The 22057-nt window shown below is 38.9% G+C and overlaps 1 protein-coding gene across 4 annotated transcripts in view; it reads left to right on the forward strand.

Annotated features, from left to right (window-relative positions):
• Tax1bp1 (Tax1 binding protein 1) overlaps window positions 1–22057 on the forward strand; it is an 82082-nt gene that overhangs the window by 32463 nt on the left and 27562 nt on the right. For 2 of the 4 annotated variants that reach the window (XM_004652778.2, XM_045135991.1), the window contains exons 6-13: window positions 1761–1909; window positions 2144–2234; window positions 5859–6044; window positions 8571–8795; window positions 9780–9926; window positions 11553–11676; window positions 15855–15958; window positions 16694–16819. In XM_004652778.2, coding sequence (XP_004652835.2) covers window positions 1761–1909; window positions 2144–2234; window positions 5859–6044; window positions 8571–8795; window positions 9780–9926; window positions 11553–11676; window positions 15855–15958; window positions 16694–16819 — 1152 coding nt within the window. The remainder of the gene's footprint in view (window positions 1–1760; window positions 1910–2143; window positions 2235–5858; window positions 6045–8570; window positions 8796–9779; window positions 9927–11552; window positions 11677–15854; window positions 15959–16693; window positions 16820–22057) is intronic. The other 2 variants (XM_045135993.1, XM_045135992.1) reach the window with 2 other exon arrangements.

Consider the following 22057-nt stretch of genomic DNA (forward strand, 5'->3'; position numbering starts at 1 on the left):
AGAGAGAGAGAGAGAGAGAGAGATGCAGATAGAAAGAGAGAATGGGAGCACCAGGCCCTCTAGCCCCTGCAAACAAACTCCAGACGCATGTGCCCCCTTGTGCACCTTAACTGCTAAGCTATTTCCCCAGCCCTTTATTTCTGTTTTTGAGGCAGGGTCTTACTAGCACAGGCTGACCTGACATTCACTCTTTAGCATATGGTAATCCTCCTCCTCTTGCCTGCCAAGTCCTGAAAGCAAGCTATTGAGAAAAGTGGCTTTTTTAAAGCTTTATTGACAAATCCATATATAGACAATGCACTATGATCATAATTCCCTCCCAACACCCTTCCTTTTCCCCCTTCTGAATCTCAGCTCCACAAAATACCTTCTAGGGAAAGCAGCATTGAAACTAAAGGGGCTTCTATAATAGTAAGTTAATTCTAATTAATCTTCCACCACATCTTTTAGGTCTGAAGATATCTAAAATAATTGTAGACTTTTGATACCATGCCCAGTAAGGTTGTCTCTAATGACCTTATTTAGTTCTTGCTCAGGCTGTGGTGGAACTTATGGAGTTCATCAGAAGTCTCTATCCTATGGAGATTACAAGTGTGAACCACCCTGCCTGTCTTCTGATAGTCATTTTTAGATGTTTTAAGTCTAATTATAGACTTTTTCATGAGCATAAGAAATCCGATTAGAAACATTAAACACTGGTGTTGGAGAGATGGCTCAGCAGTTAAAGGCACTTCCTTGCAAAGCCTGACAGTTAGAGTTTGATTCTCCAGTATCTATATAAAGCAGATGCACAAAGTGGAGCATGCATTTGGACTTCCTTTGCAGTGGCAAGAGATCTTGGCATTCCATTCTCTCTCTCTAATAAGTAAATATTTTTAAAAAGAAACAACTAAATAAAAGAGAGACTGAATAAGGAAAGTAAAATTAATTTCAAAAAAGCATTATTTAGCTGGGCATGGTGGCATATGCTTGTAATCCCAGCACTCAGAAGTCTGAGACAGATCTTGATCAGGTTCTCATCCAATACTTTCTCATCATAATTCTTGTGATAAATTATTTAAGCCTTGAAGTAAAAAAATTTAATTAACAAACATTGAATGTTTGTTTAGGCATCCTGAATTATACTGGCAAGAACATTAGGAACAAAACTAGTGCTAACATAGCAGTAAGTTATCTGTTAACCTTGTTAGTGTCATATGAGTCCTGAATTGTCATTAGTATAACAGTGAAGGTAAGTTGTGAGAAATAAAAGTGTCCAGTTTTCAAATTTTGATGTTATTTTTATTGCCTGCCCTCTGGTGGAGAAGTTAGTAAAATGGACAAGCAAGGTGCAACAAAAGCTGGAAGTAGGAAAGAAGGACTAATAACTGATGTGTTAGTTGTTCTGAATAGGTGTGAAAGTTACCTGTAATCCCAGCACATGGGAGGCTGAGACAGGAAGATCAGTTCAAGGCCGGCCTCAGCTACCTTAAACCCTATTTCAAAAAAAAAAAAAAGCTCAAAACAAAGATGTTCAGGATATGAAATTTAAGTGTTAGGATTTCAAGTTTAATTTATAGCCTTGGCTTTTAAAATTTGTTGTAGACAAAGGGTGGGATTACAATGATATCAGTTATAAAATTATTACAAAGCCATACATGGTGGTGCATGCTTGTAGTGGCAATAGCCTGAGACTCAGTCGTTTATTAAAGTAAGAGTACAGAGCTTTCTTAAGGATATGTAAGTTTACTTTACTGAAATGCCTGGTTGTTGTTTCCAAGGGCCTTATTGAAGTATCCCAAAGTTTGAAAATAGAAAATGAAGAGTTTATGAAGAGATACAGTGATGCTTCGTCTAAAGCTCTCCAGCTGGAGGAAGATATTGTGTCAGTGACACATAAAGCAATTGAAAAAGAAACGGAATTAGACAGGTATTGTGATGCTTTTAAGGAATAACTTACAGGGCTGGGCGTAGTGGCACACTTTAATCCCAGCAATTGGGAGGCAGAGATAGGAGGATTGCCAAGAGTTTGAGGCCCACCTGAGACTATGAATTCCAGATCAGCCTGGGCTAGAGCAAGACCCTTCCTCAAAAAACAAAACAAAATAAAAACCCTTCAGTGTTACAATATTTTTTGATACATATTTTCTTCATTTTAATGCAGTTTAAAGGATAAGCTTAGGAAGGCACAGCATGAAAGAGAACAACTTGAATGTCAGTTGAAGACTGAAAAGGATGAGAAGGAACTTTATAAGGTAATGCCTTCCAGCTTATTATCTGTTGTTTTATATCCATTTACCCTAATGGGCCTTGTGGGTTTGGAGTTTCAGAGCAGTTCAGCTGAGCTCCTCTTCTTTTGTATCATTGTAGTCAAAGGCAAGAGCTGTAGTCACTTAAAAGCCTGGGACATGTGCATTTATAGTATTCACTCATAGCTTTGGTCAAGAGACCCTTCAACATTTCTACAACACTTCTACTGTGGCTGGCTGCTTGAATGTCCTGAAAACATGCCAGCACACTTCCTTCAGAGTGAGCAATCCAAGAGCAGAAAGGAGGAAGTCACAACCATAAATGTGGATTACCCCTAAAAATTAGTTTTTAGGATATTTGCTGGTATTTAGATACATGTGGATTTTCTGTTAAATAATCCTAATAACAGGATATTTATCAGAATTTACACAAAGTGTTTTCACTTTTAAGAATATATAATATTGGGTTGGAGAGATGGCTTAGGGTTAAGCTCTTGCCTGTGAAGCCTAAGGACCCCGGTTTGAGGCTCGGTTCCCCAGGTCCCACGTTAGCCAGATGCACAAGGGGGCGCACGCGTCTGGAGTTCGTTTGCAGAGGCTGGAAGCCCTGCCGTGCCCATTCTCTCTCTCTCTCTCCCTCTATCTGTCTCTCTCTCTGTGTCTGTCACTCTCAAATAAATAAAAATTTAAAAAAAAGAATATATAATATTGTGGGGGGATGTACTTCAGAATTTGGCCCTTTAAAAAAATGTTTTAAATATTTTATTTATTTGCAAGCAGAGAGAGGGGGTGTGTGTGGGAAGAATGGGTATGCCAGGGCCTCTAGGCATTAGAAACGAACTCCAGATGCATGTGCCACTCTGTGCATATAGCTTTATGTGGTACTAGGGAATTGAACCTGGGTTGTTAGGCTGGCTTTGCAGGCAAGCACCTTAAGTGCTAAGCCATCTCTCCAGTTCCTTTTGAAATAACTGCTTCACAAAAATTTTCTCTTTTTTTTAAAACAAACATTTTCATTTGTTTGTTTGTTTGTTTTGAGAGTGAGAGAGACGGAGGGAGGAAGAGGCAGATAGAGAATGGGTGCGCTAGGGCCTTCAGTTTTGTAAGTGAATTCTAGATGCATGTGCCACCTTGCTGTGGCATCTGGCTTGTGCATGGCAAACTGTCATCATTTGGCTTTGCAGAGAAGCATTTAACTGCTAAGCTATCTCTCTAGACCTCTCCTCCCCCACTTTTTTTTTTTTTTTCCCTGGAGATAGGGCTTCACTCTAGCACAGGCTGACCTGGAATTCACTATGTAGTCTCAGGGTGGCCTCAAACTCATGGCTATCCCTCCTACCTATGCCTTTGAAATGCTGGGATTAAAGGCTTACACTGCTGTATCCAGCTTAATTTTCTCTTGCATCCTTCAATAGATTAAATTAGTTTATATTTACAATGTGGGTGAAAAGTGGTAACAGTTTTCTCAAGTATCAAATAAATGCTTCCTGTAAAAATTTCCAGATGAGGCATTTCATGAATATTCTGCTTAATAGTAATAATTATTATTGCACATGTGTATGTATGTGTATGAATATGAGTGTTCAGAATCTCTTGTTGCAGCAATCAGATGACCATTTGATTTAAAGTGGATGGCTGGGGAACTGAACCCTGGGCTGGCAGGCTTTTCAAGCAGGTACCTTGAGCCACTGAGCCATCTCACCAGGCCCTCATGAATATTCTGAATGGCCAGTTTTATGTTAAGTCACTTGCATGAGCTGGTAATTATAAAAATTACATTTTTTTTCTTTTTTTTTTCCTTTTTGAGCTATGCCAGCCTGGAACTCACAGTGATTCTCCTTAGGTAGTGTTTTAAAAGTGATGCATGGTGTCTGTGCTAGTGGACATTAGGTGTCTACTTTATGTGTTTGATTATTGAATTTGATTTATGTATCTGTAAAGAGCAAATCATGGAAAAATCAATGAAGTTGGTAATTAAACAATGTTTTTTTGTTACATGGAAAATAAGCAGTCTAGCTTTTCTCATAAGCAAAAGATAGAATTGCTTGAGATATTGATTTAAATGTAACCCTTCTGTTTTCAGAATTTGGTCATGGCTTCAGACCTAAATATATTTATAATGTTTCTTCAAAAGGACAAATAAATCCATTTATATTTTAAAACAAAATAAACTAAAATGTTTTTAGAGATGAGATAATGGAATTGACATTAGAGTTTATTTATCTCCCTGGAGGCTGGGGAGATGGCCCAGCAGTTGAAGGTGCTTATTTGCAAAAGCTTTATGGCTTTGGTTCGATTCTTCATTACCCATGTAAAGCTAGATGTATAAAGTAGTGCATGTGTCTGGAATTTGTTTGCAATGGCAGGAGGCCCTAGCGCACCCATACTCTTTCTCTGTTTGCCCCTTTGTCTCTGTCTCTCTATCAAAATAAATAAATAATGTTGGGTATGGTGGTGCACGCCTTTAATCCCAGCCCTTGGGAGGCAGAGGTAGGAGGATTGCTGTGAGTTTGAGGCCACCCTGAGACTACATAGCGAATTCCATGTCAGCCTGGACTAGAGTGAGACCCTACCTCAAAAAAGCAAAAATAAATAAATAAATAAATAATATGAAAAATTTTAATTTATTTTAAGAAAGAGAAAAAGGCAGAGAGATAGAGGGAGAGAGAGGAGAGAGAATGAGAATGAGAATGAATGGGTATGCCAGGGTCTCTAGCCACTGTAGACAAAATCCAGACATATGTGTCCCCTTGTGTATGTGGCTTATGTGGGTCCTGGGGAATTGGACCTCAGTCCTTTGGCTTTGCCAACAAACACCTTAACCGCTATGCCATCTCTCTAGCCCTAAAAATACTTTTTTAATTGGTTTTTCATGGTAGGGTTTCACACTAGCCCAGGCTGACGTAGTTGTAGTCTTAGGCTGGCCTCAGACTCACAGCAATCCTTCTACCTCCACCTACCAAGTGCTGGAATTAAAGGAATGTACCACTACACCCAGCTAGTAAAAAAGAAAACTACATAGATTTTAATATTTCATTTTTATTTACTTATTTGAGAGAGAAAGAGAAATAGACAGGTAAGGAAAGAGAGAGAATGGGTTGTGCCAGGGCCTTCAGCCTCTGCAAACGTTCTAGACATGTGTGCCCCCTTGTGCATCTGACTTTCATCGGTTCTGGGGAATCAAACCTGGGTCTTTTGACTTTGTAGGCAAGTGCCTTAACTGTTAAGTCATCTCTCCAGCCCCGTTTTTGGTTTTTCGAGGCAGGGTCTCACTCTAGCCCAGGCTGACCTGGAAATTCACTGTGTAGTCAGTCTCATGCTGGCCTCAAACTCAGGGTGAGTTCTTCTACCTCTGCCTCCCGAGTGCAGGGATTAAAGGCGTGTACCAGCATGCCCGGCCCAATAAAATTATTTAAAAAAGAATTTATTTCCACGGAAATCATAAAGCCTTTTAAGCTATGTGCTTTTCCTATATGCTTACGTAGTAATTTTGCAGAACTCAGGCTTCCTAACACCTAGTTTCTCCTTTGTGATAAGAGATGAGTAAATGATATTATAAACTTTGACTAACTTAGGTTATAGTTATAATGCTTAAAAGAATAGTCTTGAAATTTTTAAATACTGTTACAGGTGCATTTGAAAAATACAGAAATAGAGAATACCAAGCTTGTGTCAGAGATCCAAACTTTAAAGAATTTAGATGGAAACAAAGAAAGTATGATTTCTCATTTCAAAGAAGAGATTGGCAGGTTGCAGTTATGTTTGGCTGAAAAGGAAAATCTGCAAAGGACTTTCCTGCTTACAACCTCAAATAAAGTAAGTACTTTTGCAATATGTATTTGAAGATTGCAAATATTTAATATATGCCATTTGATTGTTTTTATTACTTTTGATGTGTATTTTAAATTTCCCCTAACCATTTCTTTTGAAAAATAACATAGCCATAAAAAGTTGGAAGAATAGAAGTGTGAATAATACTTATATACTGTAAAATATTTTGTCTTTTTTTTTTTTTCAAGGTAGGGTCTTACTCTGGCTCAGGCTGACCTGGAATTTACTATGTAGTCTCAGGGTGGCCTCGGAACTCTTGGCGATCCTCCTACCTCTGCCTCCCAAGTGCTGGGATTAAAGGCATGTGCCATTTTTGTCATTTTTTAAAAAAGATCTTTCATTTTCTTGCTGACTCATTTAATGTTAGTTTTAGACGTTGTAATAACTCACCCTAAAAACTTTAGCATGTTCCTCTTATGAACAAGCACATTTCTTTTATATACTATTATAATCCCTAAGAATTTTTTAAAATTGATTTTCTTTTTTCTCCAGCGCACGCTAACCCAGAATTTAGTATGTAGTCTCGGGTAGCCTCGAACTCACAGTGATCCTCCTATTTCGGCCTTTCAAGTGCTAGGGTTAAAGGCATGTACCACCATTCCCAGCTACTCCTAAGAATTTTTTAAATTATTACTTATTTTTAGTTTTTTTTTAGGTAGGGTCTCCCTCAAGCCCAGGCTGACCTGGAATTCTCTATGTAGTCTCAGGCTGGCCTTGAACTCACAGTGGTCCTCCTGCCTCTGCTTCTGCAGTGCTGGGATTAAAGGAGTGTGCCACCGTGCCTGGCTAAATTACTACTTTTTTATTTGCAAGTGGGTGGGGTGGTAGAGTGAGCGAGAGTGCCTTTTGCCATTGTAAATGAAGTCTAGATGCATGCTCCACTTTGTACATCTGGCTTTATGTCGGTACTGGGGAATCGAAACTAGTTAGGCTTTACAAGCAAGTATCTTAATTACTGAGTCATTTCTCCATCCCCATGCCTCAGAATTTAACATTGGTAATTCACTCCTAAGTATAGTTAGTCTTTACAAATTATTTACAAATATTTTCTTGCATAACCTTAAAATTTTGTTTTGAAAGCAAGTAGGGATTACACATTAATTTGACTGCTGCATTTTTAGTCTGTAATAAATATGTATACTGTCTTATGCTTTTTGTAGTATAGTGTCTTATTGTTTTAATTTAGAATAGTGCCCTATTTTTTCCCTTTTTTTAGTGCTAGGTATTGTACCAGGGTCTAAGGCATGATCAACAAGTATTTCTTTCTTTGTTTAAAATATAGTTTTATTTACTTACTTGCAGGCAGACGAAGGGGGAGAGAAAGAGAATGAGTAGTGAGAGAAAGAGGGAGAGAGAGAAGGGAGAGAGAGAATGGGCACACCAGAGCCTCTTACTACCGCAAACAGACTTCATATGCATGTGCCACTTTGTGCATCTGGCTTAATGTAGGTAGTGGGGAATAGAACCCAGGCTCTCAGGCTTTGCAAGCAAGCACCTTTAACCACTAAGCCATTTCCCCCAGTCATACACAAGTATTTCTACTGAGTCTTGACCCCTATCCCAAATAAATTTCTGTAGAAATCAGGTTAAGCTGAGAGAATACTGCATAATCTGGATTTGTCTTTTCCCCCATTTTATTGACAGGGTCTTTTGTAACCAGGCTAGCTTCAAATTTTTCCTGTCTGTGTCATCCTGAGTGCTGGGATTAAAGGCATGGGACACCACTCCTGGTTTGTTCCATTCTTGATGATGTTAGGTTTGGTAATTTGGTGAAGTTGTCTTCCTATTGTTATTGAAATATCTTTCCTTTTTTTTTTTTTTTTTTCCAAGGTAGGGTTTCACTCTAGCCCAGGGTGACTTGGAATTCACTATGTAGTTTCAGGGTGTTCTTGAACTCATGGCAATTCTTCTACCTCTGCTTCCCAAATGCTGGGATTAAAAATGTGAGCCACCATGCCTACTTCCTTTTTTCTTTTTATTAAGTAAGCTTTGGGTAATACTTTGAGATTATGTGAGCATTCTTTTCTCCAATAGCTTTTTACCCAGTTGTCATACTATTCTTGGATGTTCCTTACCTATATTGGATATTGTGTTAATAGTTGTAAAATAGTGATTGAAAAACTTAGGTTGAGTGCCCAAGTTCAGATGCCCAGGTGCTACCCATTTAAAAACGGCAGCTATGGTGGACTTTGAGGACCCCAGAGTTGGAAATGGGAGAATTTCCCAGAAGTTTTATGTGAGTGCTAGGGAAAATTCAATTCTAAATTCTTGATGTTTATCTGTCAGAATGACAGACTTGTCACCTGCCTTCCTCTACTTCAGTACTTCATTTATAAAGTACTAGTGTTTACACAGTATAGTGCTGTTATATGGAAAATTTAAAGCAAAGCTTCAGTTTTTATAAATGTGTGTTTCATCTAACTCATGAGTAAAGAAGCATTATATGTAAAAATTATTTCTGTATTTAAATACTTGAATGGTTCAATTATAACTGTATCAATTCTTCTTCAGGAAGATACATTTGTTTTAAAGGAGCAACTTCGTAAAGCAGAGGAACAGGTTCAGGCCACCCGGCAGGAAGTTATCTTTCTGGCTAAAGAACTTAGTGATGCTGTCAACGTGCGAGATAAAACAATGGCAGATCTTCACACGGCACGCTTGGAAAATGAGAAGATGAAGAAGCAGTTAGCTGATGCCATGGCAGAGCTTCAGCTACGTGCTGTGAAAAAAGATCAGGTGGTAAAACAAGTGGATTTTGAATTCCTGTGTTCCAGAAGTTTATACAAAAGAACTGTTAAATTTCCATTAATTCTCTTAAGTCATTATAACTTCTTGGGTGGAAATTAATATATGCTTCAAGAATAACTTCTATGAGCATAATTCCTAATGTTATTAAAGCTGTGCTAATACATATTTATTTGTCTTATAGGTGTTTTTTTTTTTTTTTTTTTTTTTTTGAGGTAGGGTTTCCCTCTAGCCTAGGCTGACCTGGAACTCCCTCTCTACTACCAAGCTGGCCTCGAACTTACAGTGCTGTACCTCCCACGTGATAGAATTAAAGGCTTACTGCCACCACATCTGGCCTGTGTTGTGTTTTAAGATAGAATCTTCTAGCTTAAACTGGCCTCTGACTCAAAGGTTTTCCTGTTCTCTCTGCTTCATGAGTGCTGGCATACAGGCATTTTCCAAGTCTTAAATACACATCTTTACATGATACCCTTAGCTTTATTGTATAGCTTTCATGTAGTTTTGTTTTTTCCAGATAGGTTCTTACTCTAGCCCAGCCTGACGTGGAACTCACTCTGGAGTCCCAGGCTGGCCTTGAATTCACAGTGATCTTCCTACCTCTGCCTCTCAAGTCTTAGAATTAAAGGCTTGCACCACCACGCCTGTCCTATTAATTATTTTTGATGTCAGGTATATATTGCTTTGTTTGGAATTTCTGTTTACTAGCTATAAAAAATGATATTGTATATATTTAACAGAATTATAATTGTTCCTGAGGAGGCAGATTATTTTTCTATAGAGTTTAAGTGAATTTTAATCTCAGAATATAAAACTGGATTGATTAAAAGAGTTACTGTGGCTTTGTAGCCAAAACACTAAAAGCAAATGAAAATTAAAAGCCAGAAAACAGACAACATGAAGTTGGGATTTACTATCACATTTTGAGGTAGGAGGTTTATTTTCTCTCTCTTAGTTACAGTGTTTGTTTCTTAGGAGAAAAGTGACACACTGGAACATGAACTGAGAAGAGAAGTTGAAGATCTGAAACTCCGACTTCAGATGGCTGCAGATCATTATAAAGAAAAATTTAAGGAATGCCAGAGGCTCCAAAAACAAATAAACAAACTTTCAGACCAAGCAGTAAGTACCATTGAATTCTTATGTAGTAAAAATACTTCCTGTATCAATTTTTTCTGTGCTAATAAAATTTTAATGCTCTTGTGGAAGAGGTGGAGGAAAGAATGTAAGAGCCAAAAGAAGAGTAGGGCTGCTTACAATGCGATCTTCCAGACACAAATGGCCTGGATACCCATGACCTTGCAATGCTTAATAGCATCTACACAAAGCCTTCATAATAGGAAAAAAAGATGATGCCATCAAAATAAAAGACTAAATGAGAGGGTGAGGGGATATGATGGAGGGTGGATTTGTGAGGAGGAATGTGACAGTGGGGAATGAGTTATTTATTGTCTATAATTATGGAAGCTGTTAAAAAAGTTAAGTTAAAATGCTCTAAATATCAACCTTTTGAATATAATTCATCATTTATTAATTTCAAGTCACTAATCTTTTGTTTTATAAATCTTAAATTCACATTTATTGGAGAACCGATAAAGGAAACAAGGGCAGAATACTCTTTTTTTAGAACATTTGTTTCTAAATTAAAAAAAAAAAATACTACTTGTATGTGTGTGCACACACATACAATGGCATCTGTGTAGAGGTTGGAGGACAACCTCTAGGTGTCTGTCGCTCTTCTTTCACTTTCTGTAAGACAGTATTGCTGGTATAAACAAATTACAAGTTTCAGAATCTCCTGGCCCATTGTTACTGTCATAGGCACCTTGGTTTCACAGATGTATGTGCCACTTTGAGTCTAGTTTTATGTGAGTGCTAGGGAAAATTCAATTCTAAATTCTTGATGTTTATCTGTCAGTTAAAATGCAGTTTGAATTACTAAATCACTTGTGATGCAGATGATATTTTTTGTGGTCATAATGTTTTGAAATCTGAGTGACAAGTAAAAAGGATTGCATGTAAGTTTTGGTTTGTAACTTTTTGAGTACATTTTGATTTGAGATGTCTATGTTGGTTAGCTTTGGTGATTTCATGAGAAAAAAACAAAGTATTTCTGCTTTATTATTATAAGTTAGGAGAGCCTGGGAAGATGGTTCAGCAGTTAAAGGTGCTTGCTTACAAATCAATTCAGTCTGGATTTGATTCCCCAGTAAACTGAATGGGCAAAGAGTCAAATGGGTCTGGAGTTCCTTTACCAGTGGCAAGAGGCCCTGGCACCCTTATGCTCTTTTTCTCTTTGTCTCACAAATAAAAGTGTGTTTTAAAAAGATAGTTAGGAAAATATATGTTACTTTATGCTCTTGGATTTTAAAAATTGGATTATTTTTGAAAGAGAGACAGATAGAGGCCAAGAGAAAGAGAGAGAGAATGGACATGCCAGGGCCATTCAGCTGCTGTGATTGAACTCCAGATGCATGCCCCCCCTTGTAGCACACATGTGACATTGTTCACTTGCACCACTGTGTGTCTGGCTATGTGGGACCTGGAGATTCGAACATGCGTTCTTAGGCTTCACAGGCAAGAACCTTAACTGCTAAACCATCTCTAGTCTGCTGTTGGATTTTTAAGACAAGGGTAGCTTTGTGAACTTTTATAATTTATTTCTATGATTATTTGTATGTTTACTAAAACAAGATAATATGACTCATTCAGTGACTCATCTAATAACATTGTTAATATTTGGAATAGGCCAATAATAATGTCTTGACCAAGAAAACTGGGAATCCACAGAAAGTTAATGATGTTTCAATAAACACAGACCCATCCTCTTCTGCTTCTGCCATAGATATAAAGTCACCACAAACTTCTGCAGGTAAAAAAAATCTACTTTCTGTATAGACTATCGTGTATATGCATTTTGAAAAGTATTTATTCTGATTTAATACTGCCTTTTTCTATAGAGAAGATTTCAGCATTGAAAAATTATTTTGAGAAGGGAAATTGAGATAGGAACATAAGGGTATTAATGTAAGATGAAGTTATATATGTGGTAGACATACAAAATGTGAGTGTAAACTGTTTATCTTCAGGAGACTGATTTGGTGCAGAGAAGTACTCATTTGAGCCATATGGGGCAAAGTAAAACTAAAATTCCTTGCACCTAAAATGAGGCATAAACAAAGAAAAAAGAAAGGTCTTTCTAGGCTTAATGACTGGGGAGGGATTGCATGGACAAGCCTCAGCCTGACCGTTGGCCCTGTCTACCTCCTTGGGGCATAGTCTATTGGTGTCATTACTGATGTCCTCAACTAGATAAATATGGACTGAAACAATAAAAGAAGTTTGTTTTAATTTGTTTTTATATTTTAGTTTTAGTTATTTATTTGAGAGAGAGGGAGGAGGGGGTGAGAGAATAGTTGTGTTTCAGTGGCCTCTGAAAACGAACTCCAGATGCATGTGACACCTTGTGCATCTGGCTTATGTAGGTCCTGCAGGAAATCAAACTTGTTCTTTGGCTTTGCCGGCAAATGCCTAAACTGCTAAGCCCTAAAGAACTCCAGCCAAAAGAAAATATTTTATTTTAAAGTTTTTCGAGGTAGGGTCTTACAGTAGTCCAAGCTGACCTGGAACTCACTCTGTAGTCCCAGGCTGGCTTTGAACTCACAGTGATCTTTCTACCTTTGCTTCTCGAGTGCTGGTATTAAAGTTTGTGCCACCCTGCCCAGCTTTTTGTGTTTTTGTTTTTCAAGGCAGGGTCTTGCTCTAGCCCAGGCTGACCTGTATCTCACTTTGTAGGTCCAGGCTGGCCTCAAACTCACAGCAATCTTCCTACCTGGGCCTCCTAAGTGCTGGGGTTAAAGGCTTGCCCCACCACACTTAGCAAGAATTTTTATTTCTTAAGTGAAATAGCAGGAAGCAGGTGATTGAATATTATAAGTATAAATGGATTAACTATCCTAAATCCTTACAGTACGATTGGAACTAAAGGCAGAGACTTGTGCAGGAGGGTATGAATTCCAGCCAGAACAAGAGACGCGAGGCTCCTTTCACAAAAGGTTTCTCTTGGGGATCAGGCAGGATTCCCACTCATTGGTCAGGTTGGCAGGGTTGGCTATGTCTCCCTTTCTGCCTTTTTCTCCTGTTTTTTACCCCTTTCCCTGTAGCTTGTTCCACTCTCACCTGTTTTAGCTTAGGTGGACCAGATAGTGCAGAAAGAAATGGGCTTTTCCCTTGGGCAGAGGGGCCTGGCTGACAGTGAGCACTTGGGCTTGGTCTCTGGAATCCACTACTCTGCTCAGCTCCCAACTTCTGAAGCCCTGGGAAGCCAGAGCCAGGGCCTCTTCAACAGAGATCCTGCAGTCCACTGTACTCGCTTCTCTTCTAGGACAGTTAGGAGAGGAGGTGTTGCAGTATCCTTTGCCCTGGGAGAGTCTGATGGCCATGTTGGTTGGGCTCACTCAGGCCATCTTTGTAGTTGGGGAGCTCCTTTAGGCAATCAAGCCCTTCCCCCACCCTCTAGTAGATCTTTTCATAGAAGCCCCATTTCACTTTTTAAAAATCTACCTCTTAGCAAAACAATAGATAAATTAAGTAGTGGCAACTCTACTTGCCTAGGTTAGGGAAGGTAGGGAAGATTTATTTTACCAAAGGGGGGGAAAGTTACCTAAGGGCTGGAGAGATGGCTTAGTGCTTAAGACACTTGACTGCTAAACCTAAAGACCCATGCTCGACTCTACAGAACCCAATAAAGCCAGAAGCACAAGGTGACACATGCACAAGTATGCACATATGCACAACATGATGCACGTATCTGAAGTTGGATTACAGTTGCTGGAGGTCCTTTTGTGCCATTTCTCATTTCTCTCTCTTTCTGTAATGTAAAAAAAGGCCAGTCTGTTTAGCTTGCCTCAAAAAAAAAAAAAAATACCTTAACTATATTTTCCAGGCTGGAGAGATGGCTTAGTGGTTAAGGCGCTTGCCCGCAAAGCCTAAGGACCCATGTTCACCTCTCTAGATCCCACTTTAGCCAGATGCACAAAGGTGAGGCAAGCACAGGGTCGCACATGCCTAGTAGGTGGTGGAAGTGTCTGGAGTTTGATTGCAGTACTGAGGCCCTGGCATGCCAATTCTCTCTCTGTCTTTCTTAAAAAAAAAAGGCCAGAAAATAAAAATAACAAAATTGTCCTGGAGAGGTGGCTTAGCAGTTACGGTACTTGCCTGTGAAGCCTAAGGACCCAGGCTCGATTCCCCAGTACCCACATAAGCCAGGTGCACAAGGTAGCACATGCATCTGGAGTTTGTTTGCAGTGGATGGTGGCTTGCCCATTCTTTCTCTCTACCTGCCTGTCTCTCAAGTAAATAAGTGAAATATTTTTTAAAAAGGATGGAGGTAATTTCCAGTGTTTTGGGTTTTAATTTTCTAAACTGTTCTCTTTATATCCCCCATAAGTAAGTTTTGCACATTGGCAATTTTCTTCACTTGATAATTTGTTAGCTACATACAGGTGCAGCTTCCCCAGTGTGCCCCTTGGTTTGCCTCATCCCCATCCCAAGCCTGCCAGTGAGACCTACCTGTGCTTCTCGCCTTTACCCTCCCAGCCAGATGATTTCAGTCTGACCCTCCCCCCACCATGAACAATGTCTTGGGAATAGTTATGTTTTTACTCACCATTTCCCTTTGTGGGGAGGTACCACTTAATGATATTTCGGTGCAAGTTTATGTGAGCCACTGCTACAAAGGTAATTAGAATGACTTTAGGCATATTATGTAATAGTGTGATGAATAAACATCCTTTGGAGTCTCCTTTTTTTTTTTCTTCAGAATTTTGATTCTTGACCCTAAAATTAGAATAAATCAAAAGAGCTCCCATTTCCCTAAGGCAGCGTGTATGGGTACAGTTTGAGCCCAGCCTGATTTCTAGGTCAGACTGAGTTAAGATGAGTCCCTGCTTCAAAAAACAAACAAACCAAGAAAAAACAACAAAAAGATTTTATGTATCTTTTTTTGTGTGAGATTGAATTTGGGGCCTCCTATATAAAAGGCAAATGCTGTATTACTGAGCTATATCATAAGCATCCTCCAATCCTTTTTCATTTTATATTTTAAGACAGGGTCTCATTTAGTTATCTGGGCCTTGAACTCTCTGTAGCCCAGGTGAATCTTAAACTTGCTATCTTCCTTGTTTGGGCTTTTGAGTAGCTGGGATTACAGACCTGCATATCTGGCCTAGCATTATTTTATATTTTATGATAAGTTTTTTTTTTTTTTAACAGGAAGATAATAAAAAGGAGCAAATAACTTTTTTTTTTTTTTGACCAAAGTCTCACTCTAGCTCAGGCTAACCTTGAACTCATTCTGTAATCCCAGGCTGGCCTCAGACTTCATGACAATCCCTCCTACCTCTGCCTACTGAGTGTTAGAACTAAAGGTGTATGCCACCATGCCCAGCAGGCAATGCTAAAAATCAATTTGTCAGGTGTGGTGGCACATGCCTTTAATCCTAGCACTTGGAATGCAGAGGTAGAAGGAATCCTGTGAGTTCAAGGCCACCCTGAGACTATGTTGTTAAGCGTGTGTGTGTTTGTTTGTATTTATGTATATATATAAAGAGAGAGAGAGAGAGAGAGAGAGAGAGAGAGAAAATCAGGTAGGGAATGAGCATGTCAGGGCCTCTAGCCACTGCAAATGAATTCCAGAAGCATGTGCCACCTTGTGCATCTGGCTTTATGTGGGTCCTGGGGAATGGAACCTGGTCCTTTGGCTTTGCAGGCAATCACTAAGGCACCTCTCCAGCCCAGAAAATACTTCTTAAAAATATTATTTATTGATGAGAGAGAGAGAGAGGTGTAGATAGAGAATGGGCACACCAGGGACTCTAGCCACTGCAGATGAACTCCAGATGCATGTTCCATCTTGTGCATCTGGCTTATGTGGGCCCTGGAGGATCAAAACTGGGTCCTTAGGCTTTGTAGGTAAGTACCTTAACTGTTCAGCCATCTCTTCAGCCCAGAAAATACTTTTTAATAGTATTATTTTCTGCTTTGTTACAGCAGAGGTAGATTTTGATATGCTAACAAAAAATCAAGTTTGTGAAATGACCAAAGAAATTGCTGACAAAACAGAAAAGTATAATAAATGTAAACAACTCTTACAGGTAAGTTTGGGTGAAAAGGTATAGTTCTCAAAGATAAATACATGTGTGTTTACTGTATCTCTTCTTTATATATATATATTTTTATTTTTTGAGAGAGAGAGTAAGAGGTAGAGAATGGACATGCCAGGGCCTCTAGCTACTGCAAATGAATTCCAGACGCAGGTTCCACCTTGTGCACCTGGTGTTACATGGGTACTGATAAATCAAACCAGGGTCACTAGACTTTGCAGGCACGTGCCTTAACCAATGACCCATCTCTTCAAGCCTCTTGCACCTCTGTTTTTTTTAAGCTATTATTTTTTTACACATTTATTTGAGAGAGAGAGAAAGAGAGAGAGAGGGCGAGCGAGCGAGAGAGCGCGCATGTGCATGCATGAGCGAGCATGCCAGGGCCTCCAGCAACTGCAAATGAACTTCAGGTATTTGAGCCACCTTGTGTATCTGGCTTATGTAGGTACTGGGGAATTGAACCTGGGTCTGTAGGCTTCACAGGCAAGGGCTATACATGCTCAGTCATCTTTCCAGCTCAGTTATTATTTATTTGTGTGCATATATGTGTGTGTCAGGGCCTTTTCCCACTGCAGATGAACACCAGAGGCTTGTGCTACTTTTGGGCATCTGGCTTATATGGGTGGTTGGAAATTGAACCTGGGCTAGCAGGTTTTTCAAGCAAACTCCTTTTACTGCTGAACCATCTTCCCAACATCTTTTGGTAATTACCCTAATTTTGTTTAGGATGAGAAGACCAAATGCAGTAAATATGCTGATGAACTTGCAAAAATGGAGCTGAAATGGAAAGAACAGGTGAAAATTGCTGAGGATGTGAAACTTGAGCTAGCTGAAGTAAAGGACAACTATAAAGTAAGTTTCACATTGGCTTGTTTGCAAACATGATGCATAGTATACACTGTACTTGAGACTTTTGAAAATGTGTTACCTATAATTTTTAATCAATTGAGTACATTTTGAATAAGAATAATGAAGGTAGTAGTTTCTTGGATAAGTATACTGTTTAGTTTTATACTCAGTTGATTCACTATGCCCTGAGAAAATGGGTATCAATAATTATTGCGACTTTAGTTCTGTGGATTCACATTTGCTACAAAAGCTATCTTTTCATTATCTTCTTGTTCTTTTTGAAACAATTTTAAGTATATATATTAAATATTTTTGGGACCTGGCTATTCTTGTAGTGGTGTAATTTGCTAGAGTTTTAAAATTTATCACCTAGGCATGTGAATATAATCCTAAATGAAATACTGTGAAATAAATAGTAGTTTTGTTGTTGTTTTGTTTTTTTTCAAGGTAGGGTCTCATTGTAGCCCAGGTTGACCTGGAAGTCACTTTATTCTCAGGATGGCCTGGAGCGCACAACGATCCTCCTACCTCTGCCTCCCGAGTGCTGGGATTAAAGGTGTGCAACACCACGCCTGGCTTAAATACTATATTTTTTGCCAGTAAAGGAACAAAGTATAATGTGATATATTTTAAGAAATCTATATTTGTATAATTTACTTGTTTGTGTGATTGAAGACCAGGAAATTCTAAGTTATTAAACTTTTTTATATCTAGGTAATTTTATTGACAGTTGGAATTTTAAATTAGAATTACTTTATGTTTCTCTTGAGGGCTTGAAAGTTGACACACACAAGCTAAGATAATTTTGTTAGTGGTTCTTTTACCTTTTTGTCTTGTCATAATGAACCCTAATGATAGTGTTATTTCTGAGATCCCTGTGGATATTGTTTTCAGTGGCTGAATACTCCTGTTACTTGTAAAACGTAAATAAGTATATGACAAAAGTGCAAGCTGATGAGAATGGTTCAGTAAATAATTATTGATGCCTAAACAATTATTTAATGCCTTTTGCCCTACATTTCCCCCTGTGTTTTGACATGGACTGGCACTGGCAAGATAAAATAAAACATTACAAAGCTGCACAGGAATGGTCCATGTGAAATTCCCTAGGATTGCTTCCAGTTGAGTATTTAAAAAGGTGGCATTAAGAAGACATTAGACTTTTGAAAGACCAAGCTGGAAAGGGAAGAAGCAAAGCTAGGAAAAAGAAACAGTCATTGAAATGGATGGGAAGCCCTAAAGAGGATTTATTGATAGGGTTAGGAAGGGCTTGAAGGTGAGGATAGCTGGTAAAGATACTCTTCAAATGAACTGATAGAACCTGCTTTGTTGATCTACTATTGAGTAGGATATGAATGTAGAAAAGAAAATTGAAATACATCTTTAGTGAAGAACTATTGAAAAATCTTTTTTTTAAAAAAGTATTTTTATGTGTCCTCATGAATATACTCTAGGTGCTCATTGGGTAGTTGTTGAGTGAATTATGGTAGGGACTGGAAGTGTTGACAACTGGAGCAAAATGAGGTATTCTAGCTGTGATGCCTAGTCAGTGTGCTCTGATCTTTTTTTAAAATTAAATTAAATTAAATTTTGTTTTTTTGAGGTAGGGTCTTGTACTAGCCCAGGCTGACCTGGAATTCACTATTTAGTCTCAGGCTGGCCTGGAACTCAGCAATTGTCCTACCTCTGCTTTCCGAGTACTGGGTTTAATGACATGTCGGAGAGATTGGTTCCCCACATAAGCTAGATGCACAAGGTGGTATATGTGTCTGGAGTTCATTTGCACTGCCTAGAGGCCCTGGCATGCTCATTCTCCCCCAACCCCCTTTTAAAATATGTCCAAGTTGTTAACTGCAGAGAGTTGATGAGAATCAGGAGATGATACCTGAATCTGTCCACCACCAATGCTTTATTGATGGACAGTACATTAATTGCTTTTCTTATTTCATTCTAATACCTAGCAATTTTAAGGGAAGTAGGTTTTATTTTGGATCACAGTGTGAGAACTACTGTCCATCATGATCTCTTTGGATGGCTGTACTTCCTTCAGCTTTCTTCAGGGTTCGTTCCTCAGTCCAGGCATCTTCAGCAGTGTGAGGTCTCTATTGCAACTTAGGCTTCACCTTCAGAGTTTAAAGCCTGGCATCTTAGGGTCTTTTTTTTGCAGGGAATCTGACCATGCTACCAATTATTTGGCCTCAGCAGCTTTCTGGGTCCTTGGTGAGTTTCCATGACTCTGTAATTGTTTTTTTCAAATACTTTTTAAAAAGTATTGACAATTTCCATAAAGCATGATAACCCCCCCCACACACACACACACTTTTCCCTTTATAATTCCACTCTCCATCATAGTCTCCCCCTCTCAGTCTCCCTTTGATGTCATCATCTTTTCCTCCAAGTATGAGTCTTGTGAAGGTAGTACCAGGCACTGTGAGGTCATGGACATCCAGGCCATTTGTGTCTGGAAGAGTGCATTATAAGGAGTACTACCCTTCTTTTGGCTTTTACATTCTTTCCACCACCTCTTCCACAATGGACTCTGAGCCTTGGAAGTGTTTCAGTGCTGAGCACTCCTCTGTCACTTCTCAGCACTATAATGCCTTTAGAATCATCCCAGAGTTCACTGCCATTTGAAAATAGCAGCTTTTCTACCAAAAGTGAGAGTGGCATTAATATATGGGTATGAACATTAAGAAAAAGGCTGACTGTCCAGTTTGGTGAGCATAATGTATGCATTTAGCCAAACACCAGCAGACGTTACACTCCTAGGGCTTATGACTACCTCTGTCTAGGTTTTTGTTATCAGGCATGTATTTCCCATGGAGTGGGCCTCCAGTCCAATTAGAGACAGGTTGTTTTCTCCCATTCCAGTATTCCATTGAGTCATTTGGCCTGGCTGGTCCAACTTAAGGATTTCAGTGTCCACCACTATTTATCTCCACTGATGACTTCTCTTTCTCCCATGGAGCTGCATGCAGTGTAGCTTTTTCTAGCTTTCTGTCAGCTGGTCTACAGGGAGAAGGTTGTCAGCTTAGCTCCGGCAAGATTTCTCAGTGACCTTGTATTTTGCTTGACTGCAAAGCAAGTACCACATGGATAATGCTGCTAAATTCTGCTGCTAGCTCAAAATATAGTCTGGCTCCATCCTACCACATGTGTGCATGGCATCTGTGCACCTTGGCTGCAGAACTTATGAAAACACTTTCCTAGGTGGTTGTTTCCCAGGCAGGGAACCCCCTTAGTGACAGTCTGAATTCCATCTCTTTCTTTTCCAGTGGATTAGCATTTTCACAGGTTGCAGCCCTCCATAGGTCTTGCCCTCAAAGTAGGTTTTCTATTCACTCAGTGAAGAATGTGAAGTTTCTTTTGAATGGTGGTAACCTCTTAAATAAGTACAGGTGCTTTATCTGTATCTTCTTGGTCTGCATCTTTAAACTCCCTGACACTCGTTGTACATTTTTTTTATCTTTCTGCTCTTACTATAGATCTGAGTAAGAGCAGTGAGCAATAACCAGGAAACATTCTAAATGCAGTGCTACCTTTAAATTTATTATTCCAGATAAATCATTTTACTTATGAATATAGCTTCGTTCAAATTAGAATGCAGATTCTTTGCCAGAATCTAACACAAATAGCTTTTAGTTCAGCTCCCAGTAAAGTTCTTGTTCCACTCTTAAACTTTGTGAACAGTTACTGTCTGCCTTTTTATTGGCACACTGGTTTTCACAGTTTGACAAGAATGATATATTGAGCTCTGCTTACAATACTCCAGGAATTCTCTAGTCTGCAGCTCCAAACTCTTACCATATTCCTCCCGTAAACCATTTCCTACAAACCACATTGTCAGGTCTAACACCCCAACAGCTCAACTTCTTATACCAATTTTATGCATTGCTTTTCTCATTTCTGTGACCAAAAAAATACCTAATAGGAAGCAATTAAACAAGGCTGTATTTTGGTTTATGATTTAGTGGGTATAGCAAGCAGCTCTGTCATACCAATATATCAAAAATACAAATTTGGCCAGGTGTGGTGGCACATGCCTTTCAAAAAATATTTTATTTTTATTTATTTATTTGACAGAGGGAGAGAGAGAGAGAGAGAGAGAGAGAATATGAATGAATATGGGCATACCAGGGCTTTCAGCCACTGTAAAGGAATTCCAGACACATGCGCTCCCTTGTGCATCTGGCTAGCGTGGGCCCAGGGGAATTGAACCTGGGTCTTTGACTTTGCAGACAGACACCTTAACCGCAAAGCCATCCCTACAGCCCAGCACATGCCTTTAATCCCAGCACTCGGGATGCAAAGGTAGGAGGATTGCTGTGAGTACAAGGCCACCCTGAGTTTACTGAGTGAATTCTAGGTCAGCCTGGGCTAGAGAGAGACCCTACCTCGAAAAACAAAAAAAATTGAACAATAAGAAAGAATACTTTTATTCATTTCATAAATAATATTATTTTTCCAGCATTTATACATTCATTTTTCCCAACATTAGCTGAAATATATTATTTTTTAAATGTCCACATTTATATAATAACATAGTCCATATATAATATCCTGACAATATTTGATTTACGTTATAAACACTGTATTAAATGATAAGTCAATTATCAAATGACTTAACAGGGTAGGAAATGCTATTCAATCCTATCTTTCCTACTTTGATGATCTGGGCATCTGGCTTACTTCGGTCTTTGGGAATCAAACCTGGGTCCTTTGGCTTTGCAGGCAAATGCCTTAACTGCTAAGCCATCTCTCCAGCCCTGAGCAATGTACTTTAATAAAATATGTATCATATGCTACTGAATGTCATAGCTCTTAACTGTTTAACATTTGGAAAAAAATGCTCATTTGTTGAAAATTGCTAGTTTGTTTGGTTACATATTTTGCATTTAACAATGAACCAAGTTTACAATGTTTTCTAAAAAAAATTTATTTATGTGAGAGAGAGACAGAGAGAGAGGGGGGAAGGGAGGAAAGGAGGGGGCAGACAGATAGAGAATGGGCATGCCAGAGCCTATAGCTACTGTAATTGAGCTCCAGATACATTTGCCATCTTATACATGTGGCTTTACGTGGGTACTGGGGAATTGAACCCAGGTTCTTAGGCTTTGCAGGCAAGTGCCTTAACCACTGAGTCATCTCTTTAGCCCATTTACAATGTTTAAATTAATTTTTAAAGTTATACATATATGTATTTATGTAGTTTTCTTTTATAATAGGAAATGTTTCTGAAGT

This window comes from Jaculus jaculus, chromosome 16 (genome assembly GCF_020740685.1).
Source record: "Jaculus jaculus isolate mJacJac1 chromosome 16, mJacJac1.mat.Y.cur, whole genome shotgun sequence".
NCBI lineage: Eukaryota > Metazoa > Chordata > Mammalia > Rodentia > Dipodidae > Jaculus > Jaculus jaculus.